The sequence below is a fragment of the Lepidochelys olivacea genome, assembly GCF_965140295.1.
Source record: "Lepidochelys olivacea isolate rLepOli2 genome assembly, chromosome: 1".
Taxonomy (NCBI): domain Eukaryota; kingdom Metazoa; phylum Chordata; order Testudines; family Cheloniidae; genus Lepidochelys; species Lepidochelys olivacea.
Window position 1 is genome coordinate 350105634 of NC_140411.1, and position 27019 is coordinate 350132652.

The 27019-nt window shown below is 64.9% G+C and overlaps 1 protein-coding gene across 15 annotated transcripts in view; it reads left to right on the top strand.

Moving 5' to 3' along the window:
- The first annotated feature begins 11538 nt into the window (after nucleotides 1-11538).
- Nucleotides 11539-27019, top strand: part of KCP (kielin cysteine rich BMP regulator) — a 54968-nt gene continuing 39487 nt past the window's right edge. For 12 of the 15 annotated variants that reach the window (XM_084637966.1, XM_084637973.1, XM_084637976.1 and 9 more), the window contains exons 1-6: nucleotides 11539-12020; nucleotides 15658-16214; nucleotides 17134-17206; nucleotides 19469-19719; nucleotides 21608-21791; nucleotides 25569-25645. In XM_084637966.1, coding sequence (XP_084494092.1) covers nucleotides 11909-12020; nucleotides 15658-16214; nucleotides 17134-17206; nucleotides 19469-19719; nucleotides 21608-21791; nucleotides 25569-25645 — 1254 coding nt within the window. In that variant the 5' untranslated portion in view covers nucleotides 11539-11908. The remainder of the gene's footprint in view (nucleotides 12021-15657; nucleotides 16215-17133; nucleotides 17207-19468; nucleotides 19720-21607; nucleotides 21792-25568; nucleotides 25646-27019) is intronic. The other 3 variants (XM_084637975.1, XM_084637970.1, XM_084637977.1) reach the window with 3 other exon arrangements.

The window sequence follows — 27019 nt, forward strand, 5'->3', positions numbered from 1 at the left end:
TCCTTGCCCGCTGCGGGGGGACCTGTGCAGAGCCTGGCCCCTTCAAGGAGCCGTTCCTGGGGCGCAGGGTCCCCTGAGACCCACAGGTCTGGGGGACAATAACTTCTGCAAAAGATGGCCCAGCCCTGCCCCCACAAAGGATCTCAGGAAACCTCAGGGGGAACTGCGTGGTGTTTCTCTCCCCACCCCCGCTGGTAGTTCTGGGGGCGGGGGGTGGGGCCCGGGGCCCGCGCTGTGTTTGCAAATGCCCGGTTTTACTCAAATCTTCTTCCACGTTTCCTGCTGCTGCTCGAAATGCCGGCAACAGCCCCAGTCCCCCGGGGCTGCCCTGCCTGGCGTCTCCTGGGCCACTCCCACCCTGGGTACAGCTCAGCGTTCACCCCCGCTGGGCCCCCTGGGGCAAACGGCGACAGGTGGTCCCCGCAGGGGGGCTCCATGCTGGGATGGCAACCCCAACGCCCCAAATCTACGGCTTGGCTTCACCTACCTTGTCCTTAGCTGGCCCACCAACACCTTTCATGGCCACCTGCTGCAGGCCCCCAAAGGCCAGTGAGTCCCCGTAGCCAAGAAGCCTCCTGCAGTAGCCATGGGCCATTCTGGAGCCCCAGCAAATTTTGCTAGGGTCAGGGCAAGTTTTGAAGCAAAGCCCCGTCAATCGGGCTCCCCAGGTGGCCATGCTCAGAGGGGGCCCCTGTGTCTGGGCATCAACAGGCACAAGGAAACCTGCCCCCAGGAGCGGGTGCTCTCCCCCAGGGTTGCCCCCTCTGAACCCACTGGACCCGGGCCCTGGATCACCGGAGCTGGGGTCGGGGGGAGAGCGGCACAGGCCCATAATAAGACACTTGGCGCAGGCACTGGGAGACCCCACCTGGGGCTACGGGGCAGCCCGGGCTGGGTGAGCCTAGAGAGAACCCCAGGGTGGGTCCGTGCCCAGCCGCCTCAGGAGATATTCCTGGGGGAGCAGGGGAGGGGGGCGCACGCCCCGGCAGCGGGACTAGACCCACACGGGGGCTATGTGTGCCAAGCTGGGAGCGATTCTACGCAGCAGCTGCTTCGGGCGGGCTCGTCCCACAGCCAGAGACGTAGTCGGCAGGAAACAGACAAACCGGCTTCAACTTCCCTTGGCCTCCCCGGGGGTGAGGTTCAGCTCTTCCGTCCCGCTGCAGCCCGCGGGGGCTGGGCCTGCTCCCTCCTCCCCAGCCTGGACCTAGCCCATGGGCTTGGAGAAGCCAGAGTCAAGTGAGAAAAACAACAGCCGTGCACGACAAGTTCCACCTACGCAGGCCTGCAGGAGCCTGGTCTGGGACCCCGGCCCCAAGCTCCCCGGCAGGACAGAGCCATGCTACAGCCAGGGCGCGCCAAGCTCAGGGGCACCAGGCCCTTCGCAGACGGTCGTGCAGGATCATGGCCCCCTGGCGGGACCGTTCCTGCAGCCCCCCGGGCAGTACCCTCGCCCGGCCGCGGGGCCCTCTGCGTCGCCCTCAGCACCCGCTCCTGCAGCCCCCCGGGCAGTACCCTCGCCCGGCCGCGGGGCCCTCTGCATCACCCTCAGCGCCCGCTCCTGCAGCCCCCCGGGGCAGTACCCTCGCCCGGCTGCGGGGCCCTCTGCGTCGCCCTCAGCGCCCGCTCCTGTAGCCCCCCGGGGCAGTACCCTCGCCCGGCCGCGGGGCTCTCTGCGTCGCCCTCAGCACCCGCTCCTGCAGCCCCCCGGGCAGTACCCTCGCCCGGCCGCGGGGCCCTCTGCGTCGCCCTCAGCGCCCGCTCCTGCAGCCCCCCGGGGCAATACCCTCGCCCAGCCGCGGGGCCCTCTGCGTCGCCCTCAGCGCCCGCTCCTGCAGCCCCCCGGGGCAATACCCTCGCCCGGCCGCGGGGCCCTCTGCGTCGCCCTCAGCGCCCGCTCCTGCAGCCCCCCGGGGCAATACCCTCGCCCGGCCGCGGGGCCCTCTGCGTCGCCCTCAGCGCCCGCTCCTGCAGCCCCCCGGGCAGTACCCTCGCCCGGCCGCGGGGCCCTCTGCGTCGCCCTCAGCACCCGCTCCTGCAGCCCCCCGGGGCAATACCCTCGCCCGGCCGCGGGGCCCTCTGCGTCGCCCTCAGCTCCACGCTGCGATGCGGGGAGCACCCACAAACCAACCCCCACAGCTCCACGCCACTTGACGAGGCCGAGGAGGGGGGAGGAGAAACACCGGTGGAGTTACAGCAGGGATGAGTTTGGCCCGATGAGCCCAGAGCTTCGGGAAGTTGGCCCGGCGGGAGCCCTGGCACTGCAGCTGGTCTGTGTCTGGGCCGGTTTGACTGTATAGGCGGTGGGTCCCATTCAGTACCTGCCCCCAATGCCGAGGGGAGGTCCCCTGGGGAAGGTCAGCACGGGAGGTGCTGGACTGGTGCCAGTTACAGTGCCCAGTGGGGCCGGCACAGGGGACGAGCCCGACGCTGAATAATCCCCAAGCTCCCGCCGGGGCACCGCCAGCCGCGGGTACCTCCTGGCACTCCGGGGGAGCGGCACCCGTCAGGCCCAGACAGTTTTGGAGCATCTCAGGTCTGAATCTCCTGCCAGGCGCCCAGAGCTGTTACCCTGTAGCAAAGCAGAGCTGTCTCCAGGGTCCCGGGTGCGAGTGCCCCCCAGCCTGGCTGATCCGGGGGGCGGGCTCCGCTGACGGCACAAACAGAGGTGTGTCCTGTTCCCAGAGTCTTTGACTTTTCCCACCCCCTGGGAGGCTCAGTCAGCTGGGCTGGCTGTCTCGCCCTGCTGCTACGGGACCCCTCACCGTGGTACCTGGCCTCTTATCCCACCTCCTGCCAGACGGGCTCGAACCCTCTGTTCAGTTAGGGGCAGGGGAGCTCAGCTCCCAATGGGGCGGGGGGTGACGGGGACACTTTGGAACTCCTGCCCCCTCGGCTTGGCCCGACCATCCAGCCCCTCCCTGCTGACTCCAGGCCCCTTGACCCTGGGCGGGGGGCGTCCTGCAGCGGGTGAAGAGCATTATTAGTAGCTGTGTCCATTCTGACCAGCCCTGATCTCTCGCTAATGAGCTTTGAGGACAAAGAGGATTAGGGCTCCAGCAGCTGGAGGGCCGGCGGGGTGGGACACGTCCCCGGGATAAAGGGGGCCAGCGGGGGGTTAGTGGGCGAGCCCGGCGGGGAGGTGAGCAGGTGAACACTCGCCTGGCTCCTGCATGGCCGGTGGAAGAGGGACGGAGCCAGGTCTCGAACCAGCCCCGGGGGGCCACAGGGCACGGGGGGGCTCATGGCGGGAGCTGCAGCGTCTGGACACAGAGGGGTGACCCCGCACAGACCGAAGGGGGCTCTGCTACCGGCCGCACTGGGGTGCACCCCGCGGGGAGAGCGGATCCCAGCAGACACCCCTCCACTGGGGCCCTCAGCCCTTCCCCCACTCCATCCTCCCTGCCCTTGGACCAGCCGCACCCCCATCTCCTCCGGACCCCTCCTTCCAGCCTGCTTCGCCCACGGCGGTGCCCGGCACCCACCTTCCCCTATCCCTGCTGTGTCGGCCCTGCGACCTGGGGTGAGTGGGAGCGGGAGGTGGGCGTGAGTTCGCTGGCCCCGTCTTTGCCCGACAGCGACTGATCCATGGGCAAACTGAGCTCACAAGAGTCAGTCAGCAACACCCCTGAGCCCCTGGCCATGCCGGTGCGGGTAGGACCCCTGAGCCCCCTCTCCCTTGAGCTGCAGGAGAATCTCCGCTAGCAGGATGGGGCCTATGACACGCAGCTACAGGGTTCTGTATCCGACCAGCACAGGTCTGCCAGCTGCCCCAGATGTTCCCCCGAATGGATCCCTTCAGGATCCCAGCCTGCCCCTGATTCCCAGGACATTCCCTGGTCCCGCAGAGATGGGGACACGCTCTGTGTAACTGCTGGGCGCACCAAGCAGGGGTGTCAGGCTCTTCTGCTGCTAAGCTGCCCCCTGCCCCTGCCCCCTGAAGGGGGAGAGAAATGTCCCCAGTGGGTAGTGAGAGGTCCTGATTGTCATATCCCAGCCCCCACCACACCCCACGCATGGTGATCCCAGCCCCCACGACAGCCCCAGCCCCATGCAGGGCAATCCCAGCCCCCACCACGCACGGCGATCCTAGCCCCCACAATGGCCCCAGCCCCACGGAGGGCGATCCCAGCCCCCACGATTGCCCCAGCCCAATGCAGGGTGATCCCAGTCCCCGCCACGCCCCTGGCCCCATGCACATCGACCCCAGCCCCCACCATGTCCCAGTCCCATGCACGGTGATCCCAGCCCCCGCCACACCCGACACACAGCCTTCCCAGGCCCCAGAGGAAGAGCAGCATGATCCCAACTCCGATTCTCCTCCCCTGTGTGATGAAGTGGAGGAGTTTCTTGTTTTTCCTTCTTTCCTATGGGGGATTTTCTTGGTTTTCCTATGGTTTGCATGCAGAGGGGGTGGGACTCAGTTTCCCTAGGTGCTACGGGTTTAACAAGGTGATGGGAGAGGGAGTTTGTTGTTACAGAGGACCGGCGAGGGAACTTGGGACCCCAGCCACTGGCTGGAGAATGGAGACCCCAAAACTGGTGACCTGGTGACCCGGAGCTCAGCTCAGGAGTCCCAGCCGGGTTTGGCCAGTGGGAGGACAATGGGCTGCGAAGAGAGGAGGGGGGCCCAGGCGACTCTGTTTACCTGTCAGAATTCAATGGACAGAGGTGGGGCTTGGGGCCATGATCTCAGATGCCCAGCGGGGAAGCAGGGGGGCTCTGGGCTGGAGGGAGGGAGCAGGCAGAGCCCACCTGGATGCAGGGGAGACTTGGATGTGCTGTGCTGGGGGAGGCCAGGCCTGAGGCCCTGAGAGTTTCCCGTGCTGTGTTCAACGCTCAATAAACCCTCCTGTTTTATGCTGGCTGAGGGTCACTCTGGGCTAGAGAACAGGGGGGTGGAGGCCCCGGGGGTCCAGAGCAAGTGGACTCTCTGAGGGGGCCCACAGCGGGAAACAGGTGTGCTAAGGCTCAGAGAGGTGCGGCTCCAGGAGTTGGAGGGGCTTAACCCCCGAGAGAGAGTGGACCCCCGGGAGAAGGGCTGTCTCACTGAAAGGGGTACCCCCTATGACGGTGCTTCCTGTGGGAGCCAGCGGAGGTCGCTCAATCAGGGTGAACTGGAAACAGAACGGGGCAGACAAACCCCAAAGCTGGGGGATATTCCAATACTTAGATGTACCAAACCAGCTTCTTTCACACCTCACTGGTTACTCAGAAGTCCAAACAAGGAAGTTCCCTTCAAGTGCCCAGCCTCTGGCCTCCCTCCAGACACACACGTCAGATATGATGGCGGTTACTGGAAATCTGATTTCATCATATAAAAGAAAAGGTCCTTCCAACCCCAAAGGAGCAAGCCCCAGACCCAGGTCAAATAATAACTTAGATCTTACCCCAAATTCACAATTACAGCCAATTCTTACTAACTCAACTAACATTTATTAAAAAAGAAAAGAGAGCGTGTTGGTTAAAAGCTCAAGATACATAAATACTTGAGTTCAATTCTTGAGGTCCAGATACAGAGCAGAGATGAGCTCGTAGTTGCCAAAAGTCCTTTTAGAAATAGGCCAGAGGTTAGAGCCCAATGTCCATATTCAGGGTGACTCTGGTCAGTGACTAGGGATCTCCATCCTTATGGCTCAGGGTTTCCCCCTCTTGAACCCAAAGCAGATCTGAGATGAAGAAGGATCCTGTCCCAGGGTTTTTATACATTTCCTGCAACCATTTGGCCTGAGAAAACAATACACTTAACTTTCCTTCTCCCAAACATCCTGGCAATTAGCACAGGGTCATTTATCCATTAAATCGTTCAGACACAGGCTATCCCAACCTTCAAAGACACATACAGACAACAATCCTATTTCACTCAAGTGTCTTCCTAAATGTTAATATTCCTTTTTTGATCTTTGAATCAAAGCCATAGCAATAGACAAGACTCGTTTGCTGACATCACAAGACCTGAGCCAACATCTCCCCTTCTACCGCTAACAATGCCGGCTGCATTTCACAGCTCGGTTCATGTCCAGATCTCCCTAACTTGTCTTTAAAGTTCGGCCCTGTGTCCGGTCAGTCTGTGAGTTAATTAACTCTTTCTGCCCCTGTCACCTTTCAATGAGATATAATAATTTTATTAAGATGATGTTGAAGTAAAAAGAAAACGGTACAGAGTTTAAGCATAGAAGTTTCTGGTTATCAGGGAATAAGGTACAGATTATCAAGGGGTGCGAAATTCGGTTTAGGAGTGGGTGGCGTTATTACACACATAACGTCACACCCCCCATAGACCGCATGGGGCCAAGAGTGGGCACAATCTGTGAGTCCATGACACCCCTCACCACACGCAGCCATTCAGGCCTGGGCAGAGTGGAGAGATCCTGAGTCCTGTCTGTGCCCATGTGCCAAGCTCATGGCACGACTCCGTGCGAGGCGGTCAGCTCAGAAGGTTTCTATGACACCACGCCGGGTGCTTTCCGGGGCTCCCACCAAGGCCTGTCATTGAAGGGGTCCCAACGGGTTACCCTGGCCTCAGTGCAACATGGACTCTTTGCCAGGCTGCCTGCGGGGCACCGCGTGGATACAGCACGCAGGGCCAGAGCTGAGCGGGCCAGCAGTGGACTGGGCTGAGCAAACAGCTAAACAGAGAGCTGAGAATTGAGGCATATGGGCTTGCACGAGAGCCAAGCCGCCGGCTCCTTCTCAGCTCTCCGCTCCACCAGCCAAGCCAGGGCCGGCAGTCAGGGCACCTCGACACCCCATCGTCCGAGGTCTGATGGTTTCTCAGGAGTCACCGAAGTTGCCAGGTGGCTCGACACCATGCTGAGCACAGCTGCAGAGGGGAGACCATCCTCCAGAGCAAATCAGCTCCCACAACGGGCCTCAGTTTCCCCCGAGACCTTTCAGAGGTTTGTGGATACCTGCGGCATCACTCACGTCACAGCCAGCACCCTGTTCCCCCCAGTAAGGGTGAACCAGAACATGCAGAAAAGTTAATCAAACCCCTTCAGATTCTCCTCTGGACCCCCTGTCCCGGAGCCATCCCACCTGCCAGGAGACATTGGATCCAGGTCTGTTGGTGGGAGGGGAGTCCAGGCCCACTACCCAGGTAGACCCTGGGGGACCTGACTGCCAGGGGAGTCCAGGCCCACTACCCAGGTAGACCCTGGGGGACCTGACTGCCCGAGATTACAGCAGAAGGAAGATCAACATAAAACCCATCAGAAGAGGTGCCATAGGGTGGGGGATCCCGAATCACATCTGGGGGCAAGATTCTCAAGAAAGGGGGACAAAGCAGGGATGTGCCGGGACCCCTCGATCCTGCTGTTAGGGGGCCAGTGGGATCCACCCATCAGAACAGGTCCTATCTTGTAGCAAATACACCCTGATCGCTACCCCAGACTGACTCTGTGGGCAAGCCCCAGCCTGTTTCCTTCAGACCCCGCCAGGAGATACCCAGCCAGAGCCAGGTGCCGCCTGCATTCCCGGAGGGTTATGTCAGAGGCGAGAGGTTCAGGCAAGCTCCCCGCCCTCTGTAGGGCAGCTTGGCTTTGCTCTGCTGTTTCACAGCTGCTGAAGGCTGTGGCTTCGTGCAGAGTTCGGATCGAGGTCTCAGTCCTGGGGCCTTCGGTGGGAAGGGTTAGTGCGGCCACTCGGGGGCACAATCGAGCCAGGCAGGAAGGGTTAGAGTGGCAGGCACGCCTGGGTTCGGGCTCGGGGAGGGGCGGAGAGTGGGTTGGGGACGTGAGGCATTTATATCCAGCTCTGGGCGGGAATTGGGGTCTAGTGGCTAGAGCAGAGGTGCTGACCCTGATACATTCTCCCAATGTCCTGCCACTGTTAATAATTTACACCTTATTTCCTGTCTGAATTTGCCTAGCTTCAGCGTCCAGCCATGGGATCGCCTTAGACCTTCCTCTGTTAGGCTGCAGAGCCCATTCATAGATACTCACAGACTGGGGTCAAGCCACCCTGGCCCTTCTCTTGGTTCAGCTAACAAGATATGGAGCTGCCTGTCCTGTAGCGAGGCCCCGAGAGCTTCAACCACTTTGCAAAGCTTCATTCGTCATCCCAGCCCCGCTGGGCAGCAGCCAAGGATTGCTGCCAACTGGCTGGTGTACATGTGCCCTACTGCCCTCGAGTGGCTGCAATCAGAACAGCTCAGCTGTGTCCCAAGCCCTATACTGCTTATGGAGATTCTCCTTTAGCTCAGTAGCAGGGGCTCTGGAACGGGAGAACACCAAGCTCTACCCCCCACTGTCCTCATGCAGCTCTGCGAGGCCCAGCTGGGCAGCACAGTGACCACCATCGCTTTGTTACAGCTTTGCTAGCCCCATTGTATAGGTGGGGAAACTGAGTCACAGACCAGCTTAGCACCTGCCCTCCAGCCCCCTGTTCTCACCATGGGATCAGAGTGTCTTTTGCACTGCTGGAGTGACTTTTGAGGGCTGGGGCGGGGCACGGGGGGAGGGGTATTAGCCACAGAGAACTCAATAGTGGGGTGCAGTGACTACTGACCACCCCTCAATCTGTATCTCTATGCCGTGGCTATTTCACTCAAGTGTCTTCCCACACTACCAGAGGCTCGTTCACCTGCATGTCTACCAATGTGATCTATGCCATCATGTGCCAGCAATGCCCCTCTGCCATGTACATTGGCCAAAACAGACAGTCTCTACGTAAAAGAATAAATGGACACAAATCAGACGTCAAGAACTGTAACATTCAAAAACCATCCGGAGAACACTTCAATCTCCCTGGTCACTCGATTACAGACCTCAAAGTGGCAATTCTTCAACAAAAAAACTTCAGAAACAGACTCCAACGAGAGACTGCTGAATTGGAATTAATTTGCAAACTGGATACAATTAACTTAGGCTGAATAGAGACTGGGAGTGGATGGGTCATTACACAAAGTAAAACTATTTTCCCATGTTTATTCCCCCCCACCCCACCCCCCACTCTTCCTCACACATTCTTGTCAACTGCTGGAAATGGCCCACCTTGATTATCGCTACAAAAGGTCCCCACCCCCACCCCCCTCTCCTGCTGGTAATAGCTCACCTGACCTGATCTCTCTCGTTACAGTGTGTACGGTAATACCCATTGTTTTATGTTCTCTGTGTATATATATATATATCTTCCTACTGTATTTTCCACTGAATGCATCCGATGAAGTGAGCTGTAGCTCACGAAAGCTCATGCTCAAATAAATTTGTTAGTCTCTAAGGTGCCAACAAGTCCTCCTGTTCTTTTTGCGGATACAGACGAACACGGCTGCTACCCTGAAACCTATTCCTAAATGTTAATACTCCTGTTTTGATCTTTGACTCAAAGCCATAGTATAGACAAGACTCGTTTGCTGACATCCCAAGCCCTGAGCACACAGCTCCCCTTCTCTCTCTCACAATGCCCCGCATGTCACAGCGCTGTTTGTGATGAAGTGGGACTGTTCTTAATGTTTCCTCCGAATATTGTGGGGGTGCCTCAGTTTCCCCTATGTCGTTCTTAAGTATCTAGGTGGTGGGGTAAGGGTGTATGATCATTGCAGAGCCCTAGAGGGCAGGTGTGTACAGGGGTCTGGACACAGAGAATGGCCAACCCCCTGTTTCCTGGCCACTGATGGCCTGGCCCTTCCGCCCTGCAAGGTGAGAGCTAAAGGGTTGGAGAACAAAGGGATCAGGTGACCTCCTGGCCCGGGAAAGGGACAAAGCCCAGGGGAGGAGAGGCTGTAGGGAGTTTCAGTTTGGGGCTGGCTGGGACATGGAGTGAAGGGCAGACTTGGTTGTCTGGCTCACTGCCCCCCCCAAAAAATGGACCCAGCTGAGGGGTCCTGTTCTCTGCACCTGCAAGCTCTGTGTTAGACCATGTTCCTGTCGTCTAATAAACTTCTGTTTTACTGGCTGGCTGAGAGTCCCGTCTGACTGCGGAGTTGGGGGGCAGGACCCTCTGGCTTCCCCAGGACCCCGCCTGAGCGGACTCGCTGGGGGAAGCGCACGGAGGGGCAGAGGATGCTGAATGCTCCGAGGTCAGACCCAGGAAGGTGGAAGCCGGGGGAGCTGTGTGTCCTGAAGACAGGCTGCTCACAGAAAGGCGACTGCCCCAGAGTCCTGCCTGGCTTCATGGGGAGCAGTTCCAGAGCATCGCCCAGGGACTCCATGACACTGTTCATTTCCAGATCTGCCAAGCCAGTCAGGTCAGGCTGGAGGTAATTAACTCTTTCCGGCCCTGTCACCTTTCAATGGGACATTAATAATTTTATTAAGATGATGTTGAAGTAAAAAGAAAACGGTACAGAGTTTAAGCATAGAAGTTTCTGGTTATCAGGGAATAAGGTACAGATTATCAAGGGGTGCGAAATTCGGTGTAGGAGTGGGTGGCGTAAGGGATACATCATCTGCAATCTCCCCGATTGGGGGTAAAAGTTTAGCGGGTCAAAGTACAGACATTGAGCTATGGGGGTGTGTTGTCCACATCATGGCTATGTTCAGGTGTGGAGTATAATGAGTGGATAGGATGATGAGGATGGATCTACCCTCATTTGGTGGGCTTTAATGTTCCGTGAGTTTATGGTTCCAGTTCATATGGTCCAATGGGAAAGTCTCTCGGTCCCTTTCCCGTAGTGGATGCAGGATGTTGTACCGACTCATAGTACACTCAGGACCTCACACAGGGCACGGTGGGCAAAGGTTATTGACTCTCTGCAGAGACCCAGGTGTGACTGACACCACCTGCCTGGGCCCTGGGCCCCGGGCCCCGTGGAGAGTCCGAGAAGACAGTGGCCACTCCAAGGGAACATTTGGCCCCTGGCAACTAACGCCTGTGGAGCCCTTCCCCCCCCCCCAGGAAGCCAGTGGGGTGCGACCAGCTGGGGACCAAGGGGCTGGAAGGAGGAGACGCTCCTGGCCTGGGACTAAGGCAGGCTCAGGGGGCTCGGGGCCGAGCCAGGGGGCAACTGCCCGTTCTCTTGGCTAACCAAGGGCTTTCCAGGCGGTGTCCAGACATCTAATAACCCGACTGCCTGTCCCCGCTGGCTGAGTCCCAGCAGGCGCGGGGGGGGGGGGTGTCCTCCCCGGGTGTCCAAGCCAGGAGGACTCGCTGCAGGGAGCTCCCGGGGGACGCAGGGGGGCTGGGGGCGCCGAGGATGGGACCCAGGAGGCGGTGAAGCCAGGGGAGCGTGTGCCCCTGCGGGGACTGGCGACTGAAGGGGTCCGGGGCCTGTCCCAGAGCACCGGGCTGGGGATCCCTGACACCCCATCTCACACCCAGAACCGAAGCAGGGAAGCCAGGGGTCAGATTTTCAAAAGAGCCGGCGCTTGGCCCGCAGGGTTCTGGACCCTGCCCGGGCAGGCTCGGGCCCTCAGCCCGGGGCTGGGCTGAGTCGGAGCCCGGTGCGGTGCCGCGTTCCGGGCCCAGCTGTCCCCGGCCCCCTCTGGGGGCGAGACACCCCCTTTGCCCAGCTCTGAGCGGGTCCCTTCCGCGCTGCCTCTCGCCCGGCTCCGCTCCGGGTTTTCGCTCCGGCCCCCAGAGGGTCCCGGCGCCGGCCCCCTTCCCCGCAAGGGGATCCCGCCGCTGCATTGCACCGAGGGGCGCACGGAGTCCGGAGCGCGCCCGGCTGCTGCTCCCCCCGCCGCCGCCCCGCCAGCTCCGCTCCCCCGCGGGCCGCCCCGGCTGTGCCCCCAGAGGGGACGGGCGCGGTCCCCGGCACCTCCGGCTCCGGGCCAAGGCAGAGCCCGGCTGCGCTGCGGGGTGTGGCGCGGGGCCCCCCATCCCCGTGCGCCCTGCGCCTTGGCCGGTGCTGCGGCCTGGCTCTGCCCCGGGGGCTCCCCGAGCTAAACTGTACAGGGCGGGACCCCCGGCCCCGATCCGGCCGCCCTTCTCCCCGCGCTCCGTGCGCCTGGCCCCGGGCGCTCGGCCCATGGCGCGGCTGCCCCTGGCCCTTTGGCTCGGGCTGGCGGCGCTGTCCCTGCAGGCCCCGCCGGGCGGCGAGCCGGGCCCCGAGCTGCCCCCGCTCCACTACGGCGACAACGGTGAGTGAGCCCCGCTCCGACGGCCGGGCCGAGGGGACCCACGTGCCCCGCCCGGCTCCGCGCAGATTCCTTCCCGGCGTCGGGAATCCCCTGCCCCGCGGCGGCCCCAGCCCTGGCCCCGCCGGCGAGGCGCGGAGCCCCCCTGCTCCATGGGGGCCCCCTGGGCTCGGGCTTCCGCTGCTGGAGCGGGCCCGGGGCCAGGCACAGCCTGGGTTGCTGGACCTGCCCGGAGGGTTCTCGGTTTGGGGGGCCCAGGGCTGGCCTTGGGGGCACCTAGGGGGGTTCCCTGTTGGAGGGCCTGGGGCTGGCACTGGAATGGAGTTGGCACTGGCCCAGGAGGGGATGAGCCACCCCTGGGCGCTGCGTGTTTCCTTGGGGCGCCCGGCAGCACTTTGGGCCTAGTCACGGTTCTTCTTCCCCTTGGGGTCAGGCTGGGCCCCTTCTTTCCCCCCCTCCACGTGCTGGTTTGGTGTGGGGACGGGGCAGGGAGAGGGGTGACATGAACCAGGGCCGAGAGCCCCAGGGCCTGCCGCCTGTCCTGGGCTGGATTCCCAGGTGATGATTCTCCTGGGGCCTGTTCACTCCAGAGGGCCTGCAGGCTGGGCCCCCGGCGTCCGGGTGCCCCCGGCGATATGTGGCTGAGAATGCGGGCACTCTCTGCAGCTGGGCCTCCCACGCCCTCCCGGGGTCATCTCCAGATGTTCCTAACTCTGGGATCTCACCAGATGTGGGGTCACTAAAGATACAAGGGCCAAACCCAGCTGTGGTGGGAGTGGTAGAATCCCTGTCTCTGACACCGGGATCCAGCTGGCCCGTTCCCTTTATCGTACTAAAGGAGGCCTGTCTCTCTGGCCCCCTTGTTGATCTGGGTCAGTTTCAGCCAGTTTCTTAAGAACTCTTCATTCCAGCCCAACAGGGAGGTGACCCCCACCCCATCCTGCCCTGCAACCATAGCCCGTTTCCCATGCTGGGGAACCACGCAACGGATAAGGGGAAACCGAGGCACACTCAGGCATCGTAAAAATATTCCAGAAAATTCCCACTGTATCACGTTTCTTCCAACTGGAGCAGGGTCACTTTAACCAGTGGCCTGGGGAAGTTTGGCCCCACCGGTGCCCCAGCGTCTCTCCCGGCCCCAGGGGTCTCACAGCACCTGGCTCACCAGGTCCGGCCTCTTCCGTGGCACATGAGGAGCTGCTGTGTGGCCCTGCCCTCCCAGACCCTTTGGGTTTGAAACGGGGCTGGGGTCCTGCTACTGCCTCGTCCCCCTCGTCTGCAGGGAGCGAGGAGGGCCATGAATCCACCTTCCTCCGAGTCTCCACCCCACCAATGTCTCCCCATTAACCTTCTGCTCCCTCTGGGGGTCAGATGGGTCTGAGCCCAGGTGGGTCCAAGAGGACATGGGTACTGATACCGGGAGTGGGAGCCCGTCTGTCCCCACCCTCTGTGCCCCCGAGGCTGGGTGGATGCTTCCCTCCAAAGGATCAGCCCTAGCTGGACACTCCCCTGCCCTGGGCAAACCCTGTGCCATCCAGCCTGGGGCAGCCTGCCCGCTGATGGCCTGATTCCCTACAGGTGTTGCACCCCCAGTCCTGGTGATCCCGCGGTGGGGGTCTGCCGGGCCGGCTGCTCACCCCACTTTGGGTTTACCCGAGTCCCACTCCTGGGGCCCCTCCGCTGGTTCCTGGGCCCAGCACCCAGCTTGGTGTGCCTGGTACTGCCTAGGGAAGGCAGAGAGAGACTGGGGCAGAAACGGGGGGGGTTCTCCAAGAGTCTGTATGAAGTTGGGGTGCAGCCCCCACCCTGTGGCGCCGGGACATGCCCTTTTGGGGGGAACGCCCCCAAACCAGTAGACGCACCCCCTGCTGGCTCATATGCTCTGGCAGAACCAGGAGTGTTGCATGCAGGAGAAAACACTCCTTGCAGGCATCGCAGCGCCCCCTACAGACAGGCTGCACCGCGGCGCCCATCCACGCCGCCCTGCTCTGCCTGCTCCTTGGCGCTGGTTGGTAACCGCCCGGGGTGGGGTGCGGGCGTCATGTGTGTCACAGCCCCTCCCCTCTGGGGTTTGGGATCAGCCCGCTTGGGAGCCAGGAGGGTGCCATGGGGAGCCCCACAGGAAACCGAAATGAGGGGGGCTGTCAGGAGGGGAATTTCCCCGCCCCTCAGCTCCATCCAGGCAGGCGTGGGGCAGAGCCCCTGCCCGGCGTATCAGGGAATGCTGCCGGCCTGCCATGGGCCGCACTGCCCATGGGCCTGTGGCAGCAGCCCGGGCAGAGCCGAGGACACCAAAGGCCATGAAGCCGCGCCAGCTGCCCCATCAGCCAGGGCTTGGGGTGCAGCCCGCGGGGCTGCAGCTTCCCGCTCGCAAAGCCTGGGCGGGCTCGGCCCGGTCTCCCCGCGCTGCCAGAGCAGGATGGAGCCGCCCGGAGCCGGCGACCGCTCCCTGCCCCGTGGGGCCGCGTGGCGGAGGGGAGCTGGTGGCAGCCGTCTGGGGCATGTGGGCAGCGAGGCCTCGGCTCTGGGCACCTCGTGTGGCTGACGCTGTCGCTGGCCTCGGCACCGGGGGGAAGGCAACTGGGACCGAGCTGTGGAGGGGGCCGTGTGGCGAACGCGGCTGGGCAGCAGGGGGCTGCAGGCCGGAGGCCCAGGCTGAGAGAGGTTGGGGTGCGGGGACCCCCTGTACGAGGAGCAGGAGACCAGGCCTGGCGCCTGGGGGCGGCACTCGAGAGGGGCTGAACGGCTGCATGGCTCAGGCTGCCCATAGCCACTACCCGGTCTCTAGAGCCGCAGGCCTGGCAGGAGGAGATGGACGTGCTGCGGGGGATCCTGCCGCTGGTGCCCCCGGGCACAGACCCCGCTGGGCTGGGGGGGCTGAGTGAATCCCAGTGAGATCCAAGGTCTCTCTCTCTCTCTGCCTCTCCTCCCCTTGCCCCCCAGGCAGCCCCCCCGATTCCCTCTGCCCCCCTCCACCTTCTTCAGCAGGGCTCCCATGCACCAGGCTCCTGCCGGCTGCATGTGAACACAGCCCCTGGCTGGGCCGTGGGCCAGTACCTGGCATGCCATCCGCAGCACAGCTGCACAGAGCTGTCAGGGACAGCCGGGGAGAATCCTCAGGCGACCCCCCGGCTATCCACCCCCCAGCCCATGACGGTCTGTGCCCAGGGCACCAGCACCAGGATCCACCCCCCAGCCCAGTGGGATCTGTGCTCAGGGGCACCAGCACCAGGATCCAGATCCCCAGGCTTTTAGAGCTGCAGGTTCCAGACCCCCCCAAGTCCCGCGCTGGGGTGAGGGGATGGGGCAGGGGGTGGCTCTTCCTTCCCATTTCTTCCACTTCTCGGCTCCCACTGGGTCTCTGTGCACAGGGCCAGTGGCCCATGGCTGGCTGGGGGCAAGTTTCGTGTGGGTCCCCAGCTCCCCTTTGCTCAGGGTCAGGATCGGGGGCCCCTTGGGGTTCGGCATCGGTCCAGCCAGGGACTCAGCATGAAAGTGGGGACCGGGGGGTCCCAGCAGAGATCCCCGCGTCCCGCCTGGGATGACGGCTCTGCAGACGGAGATGGAGCGGGGGAGAACCCGGGGGGCGGGAGAGATGCGCGTTGCTAAATCCCCCCCCCGACCCCTGCTTGCTTCGCAGTCATTGACCTGCTGGAGGCGCTGAACGTCACCCGCTCCGTCCAGGGCGTCAGCAGGGCCCCGGGCCCCGAGCCGGGCGCCCCGGCCTGGAAGTTCCGCCAGCGGGTGCCCCACCTGACGCTGCCCTGGGACTACGCCGTCTACCTGCTGGCCAGCTCGCAGGGCGCCCTGGGCTTCCACTTCGTGGCCAGGCAGAGCCAGGGCTCGGCGGGCACGCTCATCTCCCTGGTGTCGCCGGCTGCTGCCGCGCGGGACGGGCGCCCGCTGCTGCAGCTGGCATCCAGCACCCGCGCCAACCAGCTGCGTCTGGACTACCGCGCCGGGCCCGGCATGGAGCCCGCCTCGCTGCTCTTCCCCGGCGGCAGCCCCTTCGCCCGGGGCCGCTGGGCCCGGCTGGCCCTCGACCTGCAGCCCCACCGCCTGGCGCTCTTCGTGGACTGCCGCCCGGCCGTGCTCCTGGAGAGGGGTGGCCTGCGGGACGCGCTCAGCCTGCTGCTGCCCCTTGACCTGCAGATCACCTTCGCCAGCCTGCCCGGGGACCCCGCCAGCAAGTTCCTGGTGAGCCCTGCGCCCACAGGCAGCTGCCCCCTGCCTGCCCCGGCTCCGGACCCGGGCAGCCCTCCGTGGGGCTCTGCCAGTGTCCTCCCCAAGCTAGGGCCTAGCAGCAGCGGGAGGGTCCCGTCCCCCCCACTGCCTTCTCCCCCCTAAGCTCAGGACTGTCTCCCTTCCCAGCTCTGCCAGGGCCCTTTACTCCCGAACCGCAGCCTGCTGCCATCCCAGCCCTGGGGGTCCCCCATACACAGCTCTGCCAGGGCCCCTCACTCCCGAACCGCAGCCCCCTTCCATCCCAGCCCTGGGGGTCCCCCATACACAGCTCTGCCAGGGCTCCTCACTCCTGAACCGCAGCCTGCTGCCATCCCGGCCCTGGGGGTCCCCCATACACAGCTCTGCCAGGGCCCCTCACTCCCGAACCGCAGCCCCCTTCCATCCCAGCCCTGGGGGTCCCCCATACACAGCTCTGCCAGGGCTCCTCACTCCTGAACCGCAGCCTGCTGCCATCCCGGCCCTGGGGGTCCCCCATACACAGTTCTGCCAGGGCCCCTCACTCCCGAACCGCAGCCCCCTTCCATCCCAGCCCTGGGGGTCCCCCATACACAGCTCTGCCGGGGCCCCTCACTCCCGAACCGCAGCCCGCTGCCATCCCAGCCCTGGGTGCCCCCCATACACAGCTCTGCCGGTGCCCCTCAGTGCCGACCTGCAGCCCCCTGCTATCCCCACCCTGGGCTTCCACCCCACAGCCCTGCCGGTGCCCCTCCCTCCCAACCCGCAGCCCCCTACTACCCCAGCTCTGAGCACCCCACACAGCAGCCGAGAGACACACGTGCACACCCCAGTTTCGTGGGTGCAGTGACGTTGGGCTCTCGCCCCTGGTGCTGGCGGGCGACCCGGAGCCTGACAGGCTTCGCTCTCGCTGCAGGGTTATTGGCAGACGGCTGAGATCTCCCCCAGCGGATTCCCACGCCGGCCGTGGCATTGTGAGAACCTGGCAGGTAGGAGCCAGCCACGGCCATGGGGCTGGGATGGGGCTGGGATGGGGCTGGGATGGGGGGTGCATCTCCAGACCACCCCGCACATCCAGCTCCACCCCGAGCTGGGTGGGGTCCCACAAGGGAGAGATCTGAATAAATCAGCATTGCCCCTGCTTAGCAGAGTGCCAGGCACCGCAGAATCCTGCTTCCCCCTCCTCCTCCTGTGGGGCGCTTGGCAGGTCTTGGGGGGGGACACGTGGGGAAGCTGAGAATGGGGGGCGATTAGGGTGAGGAAGGGGACTTGCCCCTGGGTTGGGACAGAGCCGGGCAGACCCGGCGCTCTCCTCTGGGAATCCTGGATCGGCCGGTCACCGGGGCTGGGGCCTGGCCATGTGATGGCCCCCCAAGCCCTTCCCCGGGGGCCTGGCTGCTCCGGGCCCTTGGACCCTTCCCCCCCACTCTAATCACTAGAGCCCACTCCCCTCTCAGAGCTGGGGATAGAACCCAGAAATCCTGGCTCCCAGCCCCCCTGCTCTAACCACTAGACCCCACTCCGCTCCCAGAGCTGGGATAGATCCAGGTCTCTGTTCTCAGCGTTGCAGCTGCAGTCAGTCCTGGCCCTGTCCCCCGGCCTTTCCTCCCCCCACCAACCCCCTCCCTGGGCTCCTCTCCTCTCCCGCCCCCCCGTCTCTCCCCACTGGCCTCAATTCCGGCCCTGGCAGCCATAACAACAGCTGCCCCCGCGGCTGCCCCCGGCCTCATCCGCTAACGAGCAGGGCCTCGGGCAGCCTCCAGCGCTAATTGCTGGGGCTGGCTCCGCTCCACCGCCCCCATTGAGGCTGGGGGGATGGGCCCTCAGCTGCGCCGGGTGCAGGCTCCTGGCCACCGCATGTGGGCTAACCCCCCACCGGCGCCCCCCTCCCTGGGCAGTCAGTCTGGGATGGAATCGGGCCCCCAGCCATAGATGCAGGCTTGAGGCCAGCCCCCAGGAGCCGGAGGACAAGGAGGATCTGGGGAGATACAGCGGGTGGGGAGCGGAGAGTTTGGGACCTGGCTGGATGTGGGACAGACGGGCAGGGCCCGGCTCTGAACGCTGCCCCTCAGGCACTGCCCATGTGCTCAAGTCCCCGGGCCAGGCAGCCGCGTAGTGCTCCAGGCGCCGGGGGACCCTGGGCAGCTCCCCATCCTCCCCTGCCCCCTCTGGTCTGCAGCACATCCCCCCTCCCCCATATGAGCCCAGCAAGGTGCAGAGACCAGCCTGGAACCAGCTATCGGCCGGGCACATGGGGCCAAGCTGTGCTCGCCGTGGCCGGTGCCAGTTCGGGGCTGGCCAACCGGCTGCCCTTGGCACTGGCTGCTGGGCCAGGGGGAATCAGCTGTTTCCTCTGGCTACGCTCTGGGTGCTGGGCCCACCCTCGGCTCGGCTGGCTGGCGCTGGGTGCAGGGTGGGATTCGGTGCCCCAGGTTGATGGGCATGAGTGTGCATAACACATGTGAGCTGAGCATGGATGGGGTATATCGGGGGGAGGGGCCCCCATGTATCAAACTCCCCGCCGCAGCATGGAGGTGAGGTGGGCTTGGCCGGCTGAGGTGTCTGGGGAAGGTCTCTGTACCGTCTCCCGGCCTGTCCCCGCTGCAGTCACCAAAGGCCCCGTGGATATTGCCCGCCCTGGCCAGGGCTTTGCCCAGCTTCCTGGCAGGTGCAGGTCCTGGCTCCCAGACAACAGGCCTCCTTTGGAAGGGGAATCCCCACTATTAGCAGTCTTGAGCTCATGACACACATCAAGGCAGCTCTGCATCTGTCCAGCAGAGGGCGGCGCTGTGCACCAGCCATCTAACTGGCACCCTGGTGGCTGCTGGGAACTGGCTTTGAGATGTCTTGGGGGGGGGGCGAGTAGGGGAGGGGTTACCCAGGGGAGCAGCAAGGGCTGGGGTACATGGGGTTCCCATTTATCCCTTCCCCCCTCCCCACTGCTCCAGGTACCCCCAGGATCCCAGGGGCTGGAGTCATTGGGCTCCAGAGCAGGTGCCGGGGGTGCGCAGTGCCAGGCCATCAACGGAGCCAGGGGAGAAGTGGCACCAGTTGGGGGGTGGTTCGCAGAGTTCCCTGGGACTCAGGCTTCCCCCCAGCTTTTCCCCCCCTCGTATCCAGCCCCCAGGCATCCATGGGTAGCACAAGATCCCCGTTCCCACGGGGACGGGCACATGCCAGCCCTGGCGGGATTGGAACCAGCGCTGCGGAACCATCTCCCCCGTTCACGCCCTGCCTGCGGTGTGTTGCAGACCCCTTCCCCGTGCCGTACACCCTGGCGGAGGAGGGGTACCTGGCCGAGCCCCCCTTTGATCAAGGATCCCCCCTAGCCCCGGAGCCGCCGGCCCTCGCCGACATCCGCAACTACCAGCAGCAGCCCGGCGAGCCTGAGTTCCCCCTGGGGCTGGCGCGGCCCCACCCGGACGCCCTGGAGGACAGAATGCAGCGGCTGGAGGAGCTGGTGGATGGATTTGGGGCCATGCTGGACATGGTCAAAGCGCAGGTAGGACCCGGGGACGCGGCCCAGCGGGAGGCAAAGCTCTGGGGAAAAGGCACTCCGGAGAGCGGGCAGTTCCTCCGAGACAATAAGGGGCCACTGCAGACTGCCCCCGTGGGAAGGAGCCGGGCCGGGGAGCTGCTAACGGCCGGCACCAGGAAGGCTGACGGGTTTCACCCATGGTTTGTTTCACTAAGGCAGTAAATGGTGAGCGGATACTTCACACGGGTCATATGAACCACCGGGGCAAGGAATGCCGGCCCCGACAGGCCAGGCCCAGGGGAAAGCTCGTCTAGAGAGGTGAGATGTGTTCAAGTCGGTAGGGCCTGATGAAATTCACCCTCTGATGCTTAACGAAGTAGCTGAAGCCATCCCAGACCCGGTAGCGATTATCTTTGAGACCTGGCCACCGGGTGAGGGACCAGAGGGCGAGAGAGGGCAGACGCAGCACCTTTCTTGAGAAAAGGGATCAAACAGGACTTGGGGGATTAGAGACCCCTCAGCCTGGAAGCTAGGGAAGGATCGGCTTGTGAGCACATAGGGGAGAGCAGGGACAGCCAGCATGGATTGCCTCGACCAAAGCATGCCAAAGCAACCTAATTGCCTTCTGGGACGGGGTTGCTGGCCGAGTGGGCGCGATTGGGGGGTGGGGGAGAAGCTGTAGGTCTGATGTAGCTTGATTTTTAATAAGGCTTTGGACACGGTCCCGTGTGACATTCCCTCGAGAGATGTGGTCGCAATGAAATTACTATAGGATGGGCGTGAAACTCATTAAAAGACGGTTCTCTGAGAGTCGTTACCCAGGTTCACTGGCCAGTGGGGCGGCCGTGTCTGGTGGGGTCCCGCAAGGGTCAGGGCTGGGTCCAGGACGAGTCAATACTTGGATTACTGACTTGGTTCCCGGCGTGGAGAATACGCTGCTAAAGGTTGCAAGTGACACCCGGCTGGGGGGGTTGCCAGCCCTTGGCGGGGTGGGGTTAGAATTCAGCGTGAGCTGGGCAAACGGGGGAATTGGTCTGAATTCAACACGCTGAGATTCAATACAGACGGAGGCAGGAGAAATCAAAGGCAAAGCTGCAAACCGGGGAGCGGCCGGCGAGGGGGTGGCGCTGGTGAAAAGGAGCTGGGGGCTACAGCAGATTGGACGTTGAGTGTGGGTCAGCCGTGTCTGGCAGGTGTGAAGAAGGCTACGCTCCTTCTGGGGCGCATTTAGAAAACCTGACCTCGGAGGAGAGGTTAAAAAACGGGACCTGCTTAGTTTTGAGAGAAGGCGACTGAGGGGGGACCTGAGAACAGTCTTCACATCTCACGGGTTGTTCTCCAGAGGACGGGGATCCGGTTTTCTCCGCAGAAGGCAGGACAGGCAGGAATGGGCATAATCCGCAGCAGGGCCCGTTTTGGTTGGATAGGAGGGGAAACGTTATTGCTCTCAGGGTCGATCAGCTTTGGACCAGGCTTCCGGGGGATCATGGGATCCCTGACACTGAGGGGTCTGGCAGGGCTGGTCCAGGTCCATATGGTCCTGCCTCAGCGCAGGGGTCTGTACGTGACGTCTCAAGGTCCCTTCCAGCCCTGATTCTATGAGACTCAGCCCCCTTCCGGCTCCCAGTCAGGAATAGTCCTGGTTCCCAGCCCCCTGCTCTGACCACTGGACCCCACTCCCCTCCCAGAGCCAGGGATAGAACCCAGGAGTCCTGCCCCACCTCTCACCCACTAGACACCACTGCTCCCCCAGAGCTGGGATAGAACCCAGGAGTCCTGCCCCCCTGCTCTAACCGCTGGACCCCACTGCCCTCCCAGAGATGGGATAGAACCCAGGAGTCCTGGCTCCCAGGACCCCCCCGCCCACTAGACCCCCAGCCCATGCTCACGGCTCGCCCGCTGTCTCCTGCAGAACTGGGAGCTGCTGGCCCGCGTGAAGTCCCTGGAGCGCTGTGAGTGCCGGAGGCCGGCGTGCGTGTGGGAGGGGACGCGGCACGAGGACGGAGCCACCTGGGACAAGGACGCCTGCACCGCCTGCACCTGCCTGCAGGGGGAGGTGCGGTGCTCGGCGCGCCAGGACCGGCCCCAGTGCCTCGGTGAGCAGGGGTCCGGGGCCCTGGCTCCTGTAGGGGGCGCTGTGCCATTCAGCCATCACGGCCATGCCGAGGGCTGGCCTGGCTGCCGGTGCTCCGGGGGCATCGTGCCCAGCCTGCCCTCTGCTGCGCGGGGCAGGGCTGGGTGCGGCTGTGCCAGGCGCTGAGCTCTCACCCCAGCGTCTGGCTGGCACCGACCTTTGCCCCTCTGCTGCCGTCAGGGCAGCTCAGCCGTCTGCGGCTCTCGTCCCTCTGCCTGAGCGACTGCCGCGGGGTAACAGCTCTCGTACTGCTGGTGGGGGGAGCTCCCCCTTCAGCGCCAGTGGGCACGCGGCTGCCGGGGCGGGGCACACAGGGAGGAGGGCGCGGGGCTGCCCGGGGCGGGGCACACAGGGAGAAGGGCACGCGGCTGCCGGGGCGGGGCACACGGGGAGGAGGGCGCGGGGCTGCCGGGGCGGGGCACACGGGGAGGAGGGCGCGGGGCTGCCCGGGGCGGGGCACACGGGGAGGAGGGCACGCGGCTGCCGGGGCGGGGCACACGGGGAGAAGGGCACGCGGCTGCCGGGGCGGGGCACACGGGGAGGAGGGCGTGGGGCTGCTGGGGAGGGGCACGCGGGGAGGAGGGCGCGGGGCTGGCCGGGGAGGAGGGCGCGGGGCTGCCGGGGAGGGGCACACGGGGAGGAGGGCGTGGGGCTGCTGGGGCGGGGCACACGGGGAGGAGGGCGCGGGGCTGCCCGGGGCGGGGCACGCGGGGAGGAGGGCGCGGGGCTGCCGGGGAGGGGCACGCGGGGAGGAGGGCGCGGGGCTGCCGGGGAGGGGCACGCGGGGAGGAGGGCGCGGGGCTGCCGGGGAGGGGCACAGGGGGAGGAGGGCGCGGGGCTGCCGGGGCGGGGCACAGGGGGAGGAGGGCGCGGGGCTGCCCGGGGCGGGGCACGCGGGGAGGAGGGCGCGGGGCTGCCCGGGGCGGGGCACGCGGGGAGGAGGGCGCGGGGCTGCCCGGGGCGGGGCACGCGGGGAGGAGGGCGCGGGGCTGGCCGGGGCGGGGCACGCGGGGAGGAGGGCGCGGGGCTGGCCGGGGCGGGGCTCACGGGGAGGAGGGCGCGGGGCTGCCCGGGGAGGGGCACAGGGGGAGGAGGGCGCGGGGCTGCCCGGGGCGGGGCACGCGGGGAGGAGGGCGCGGGGCTGCCCGGGGCGGGGCACGCGGGGAGGAGGGCGCGGGGCTGCCCGGGGCGGGGCACGCGGGGAGGAGGGCGCGGGGCTGGCCGGGGCGGGGCACGCGGGGAGGAGGGCGCGGGGCTGGCCGGGGCGGGGCACGCGGGGAGGAGGGCGCGGGGCTGGCCGGGGCGGGGCTCACGGGGAGGAGGGCGCGGGGCTGCCCGGGGAGGGGCACAGGGGGAGGAGGGCGCGGGGCTGCCGGGGCGGGGCACGCGGGGAGAAGGGCGCGGGGCAGGGCACGCGGGGAGGAGGGCGCGGGGCTGGCCGGGGCGGGGCACGCGGGGAGGAGGGCGCGGGGCTGGCCGGGGCGGGGCACGCGGGGAGGAGGGCGCGGGGCTGGCCGGGGCGGGGCTCACGGGGAGGAGGGCGCGGGGCTGCCCGGGGAGGGGCACAGGGGGAGGAGGGCTCGGGGCTGCCGGGGCGGGGCACGCGGGGAGGTGGCCGGGCCCAGAGATCTGACCAAATGCCGCAGGGAGGGGCACCGGGCTGGCCTGTGGGTGCTGCCACGTCCCTGTGGGTGGTGTGAACGGTCTGGTTTTGTTTTAGAGCCCTGTGCCCCCAGCCTGTGTTCAAATGGGGGCTGTGCCAGGCCTTGAGCACTGAGCCCTCTGGATTCCTCTGCCAGTGCCTGGACCAGGGGCACTTCACCCACACGTACCCCCCAGCGGGCCCACAGCCCTGCTCTGGGCTCCCAGCAGCTTGCCCCGTGCCTCACCCCTCCCGGCCCGCGCTGCCCCCTGCCAGCCTGGAGCCAGACGGCGTTTGGGGAGGGTGAGCTCTCCTGGGCCGTGCCGCTGCATGGGAATGAGGGTCGTGTGCGTGCCTACGTGTCTTCTCTTGGCGTCCTGCGGGCCAGTTCCCTGCCCCCGGGCGCAGGGCTGGTCTGCACTCCTACCGCCCCAGGCAGGGGGTCCTGACGTGGGGGTGGGGAGGTTTGGGGCCGTGGGTTTCAGCCGGGGCAGCGCGGTGCAGTCGGCAGAGGGAGCAGCCGTGGCTGGGGCCTGTGCATCTCCCGGCTCCGGCTCCGTGCCCCCCCCCGGCTGCCCAGTTCACCCACCACCTCCAGCTGCCCCAGGGCGACTCCAACACCATCAGGCGCCCGGTGGGTCAGAAGAGCTGTGGGGCAGTGTCCTGGCGTCCCCGGGGTGCTGCTCTGGGACTGCTCCCGAGGAAGCCAGGCAGGACCCTGGGGGAGTCTCCTCTCCGGGAGCAGCCTGTCTGCAGGACACACAGCTCCCCCGGCTTCCACCTTCCTGGGTCTGACCTCGGAGCCTTCAGCCTCCTCTGCCCTCCGTGTGCTTCCCCCAGTGAGTCCCCCAGGCGGGGTCCTGGGGGGGCCAGAGGGTCCTGCCCCCCGACTCCGCAGTCAGACGGGACTCTCAGCCAGCCAGTGTGACGATGTGACTCAGCAGGGAGGGGGGCGTGTTGACCTGGGAATGTGCCCTGGGGATGGGAGACCTGAGAGCCTGTCACCTGAGCCAGGAGGGGGACGGGGAGGTGACACCTCTGCCCAGGAATGTGGACGGAGGCTGCAGCAGGGAACCTGCTGGGTGGGTTTAGTTTCAGTTTGGGGCTGGGTGGAGGAACACAGGGAACCCCAGGGCTGGGGTCTAAGCTCCCTGCTCCCCCAGAAGGACTTGACTGAGGGGTCCTGGGGGTACCCACAAGCTCTGTTGTGGACTGTGTTCCTGTTGTCCAATAAACCTTCTGTTTTACTGGCTGGCTGAGAGTCTCAGTGGATCCCAGGAAGAGGGGTGCAGCGCCTGGACTCCCCCACACTCCGTGACAGCCAGTAACACAGAAAGTTTATTAGACGACAGGAACATGGTCTAACACAGAGCTTGTAGGTACAGAGAACAGGACCCCTCAGCTGGGTCCATTTTGGGGGGCCGTGAGCCAGACAACCCCGTCTGCACTTCACTCCTCGTCCCCAGCCAGCCCCAAACTGAAACTCCCTCCAGCCCCTCCTCCTCTGGGCTTTGTCCCTTTCCCGGACCAGGAGGGCACCTGATTCCTTTGTTCTCCAACCCTTCAGCTTTCACCTTGCAGGGGGGAAGGGCCCAGGCCATCAGTTGCCAGGAAACAGGGTGTCGGCCATTTTCTGCATCCAGACCCCTGCACACACCTGCCCTCTAGGGCTCTGCAATGATCATACACCCTTACCTCACCACCTAGATACTTAAGACTGCATAGGGGAAACTGAGGCATCCCCACAATATTCAGAGGAAACATTAACAACAGTCCCGCTTCATCACAGGGGGTTGCCGAGGGCTGCTGTGTCCACAGGCTGGAGGTCACGGTTTGAACCCTGCCCCGGTGAGCCCAGCTGGACTGGTGGAGCTCCCGGGGACTACAGGTCCCAGCATGCATTGGTGCCCCATGCCCTGAGCATGGATCAGCTAGCACACCGGTGCATGCAGGGAGCTGGAGTCTCCCTTGGCTGCAGCTCGGCACCTGCCCCGCTCATTCCCCTGGCTGGCTGTGAGGTGGGGCCCTTGCAGGGCTCTGGGCAGGGGCGGGGATCTCCCACCTACCATGCTAATGCTGTGCCCGTGTCCCTCCCAGGCTGCAGCTATGCAGGGCAGCTCTACAGCAACGGGGACGCCTTCGCCAGGGATGCCTGCACCACCTGCCGCTGCCGGGTGAGCGCCCGCAGCCCTGCCAGGCCCCCAGACATGGGCACTGGAGGGGCTGGGCAAACGGACACTGGGGGGGTGGGCACATGGGCACTAGGGGGGCAGGCTCATGGGCATGGGCACCAGGGGGGGCCTGGACATAGACACGGGCACTGGGGGGCTGGGCACACGGACACGGGCACTGGGAGGTGGGGTTGGACACATGGACCCAGGCACTTTGGGGGCTGACACCCCGACGTGGGCTTTGAAGGGAGTTTGGGTGCAGGAGGGGGCTCAGGGCTGGGGCAGGGGGTTGGGGGGCAGAGGGGAAAGCGGGGGGGCGCTGTGCTGGGGGGAGCAGGACAGGGGCTCAGTAGGGGACACTCTCCCTGGCAGTCGGGAAGTGTCTCTCAGGGGCCTGGCCCCCGTGTGGTCCCAGCACTGTTTTGCAGAGCTGGGGATGGACCCCGGAGTCTGGGCCGGCGCTACATCCAGGAGAGTGCCCCTGCCTCCTTTGCTGCCCCTCTTCAGCTCCCGTTGGGGGCCCGATTCTTCGTCCCATCCTGTCCTTGGCACTGGCTGGTCGGGGGCTGCTGCCCTTTGCCCCAGAGGCAGCTGCATTTCAGTGCTGGGGGGGACCCCTGCGGGGACACAAAGTGCCCTGTGGAAATGCCAGAGAGGAAGGAGGCTAATGTGGGTGAAGGGGATCCCAGGCTGAGCCCGCGTGCTTTGGGGTTCAGGGTGCCAGGTGGTCAGCTCTAACCTGCCAGAGTCCACTCCCCTCCCAGAGTCGGGATAGAACCCAGGAGTCCTGGCTCCCAGCCCCGCCTGCTCTAACCCGCCAGAGCCCACTCCCCTCCCAGGGCTGGGATAGAACCCAGGAGTCCTGGCCCCCCCATATGTCTCACTGCCCGAGCGAGTGCAGCAGATGTTGGTGTGTGCCCATGTGGAGGCGTGTGCCCGTGTGGAGCCGTCTCCCTGTGCTGAGGCGTGTGCCGTGTGCCCAGGAGGGGGAAGCCCGCTGCGTGACGGAGCAGTGCCCGCCGCCCGCCTGCCAGCACCCGCTCCCCTCGCAGGGGAAGTGCTGCCCCGAGTGCGTGGGCTGGCTGTACAGCGGGCACCGGCTGAGGGACGGGCAGAGCTACCAGGAGGGGCCCTGCAGCACCCTGCACCTGCAGGGTGAGTCCTGGGCACCAGGAGGGGAAGGGGGGCAAGTGGGTCCCACTGCCTGAGGTTCAAACCCAGAACCACTGCCCCCGGCTCAGGGCTGGGCTAGCAGGGGCTGCGGGGCACCGGCAGAGCTCAGGGGGTGGGGGGATCCCAGGGCTGGGCCGGCAGGGGGCTGCGGGTCAGGGCTGAATAGCAGGGCACAGTAGATTTGGGGAGTTGGGGGTGCCAGTC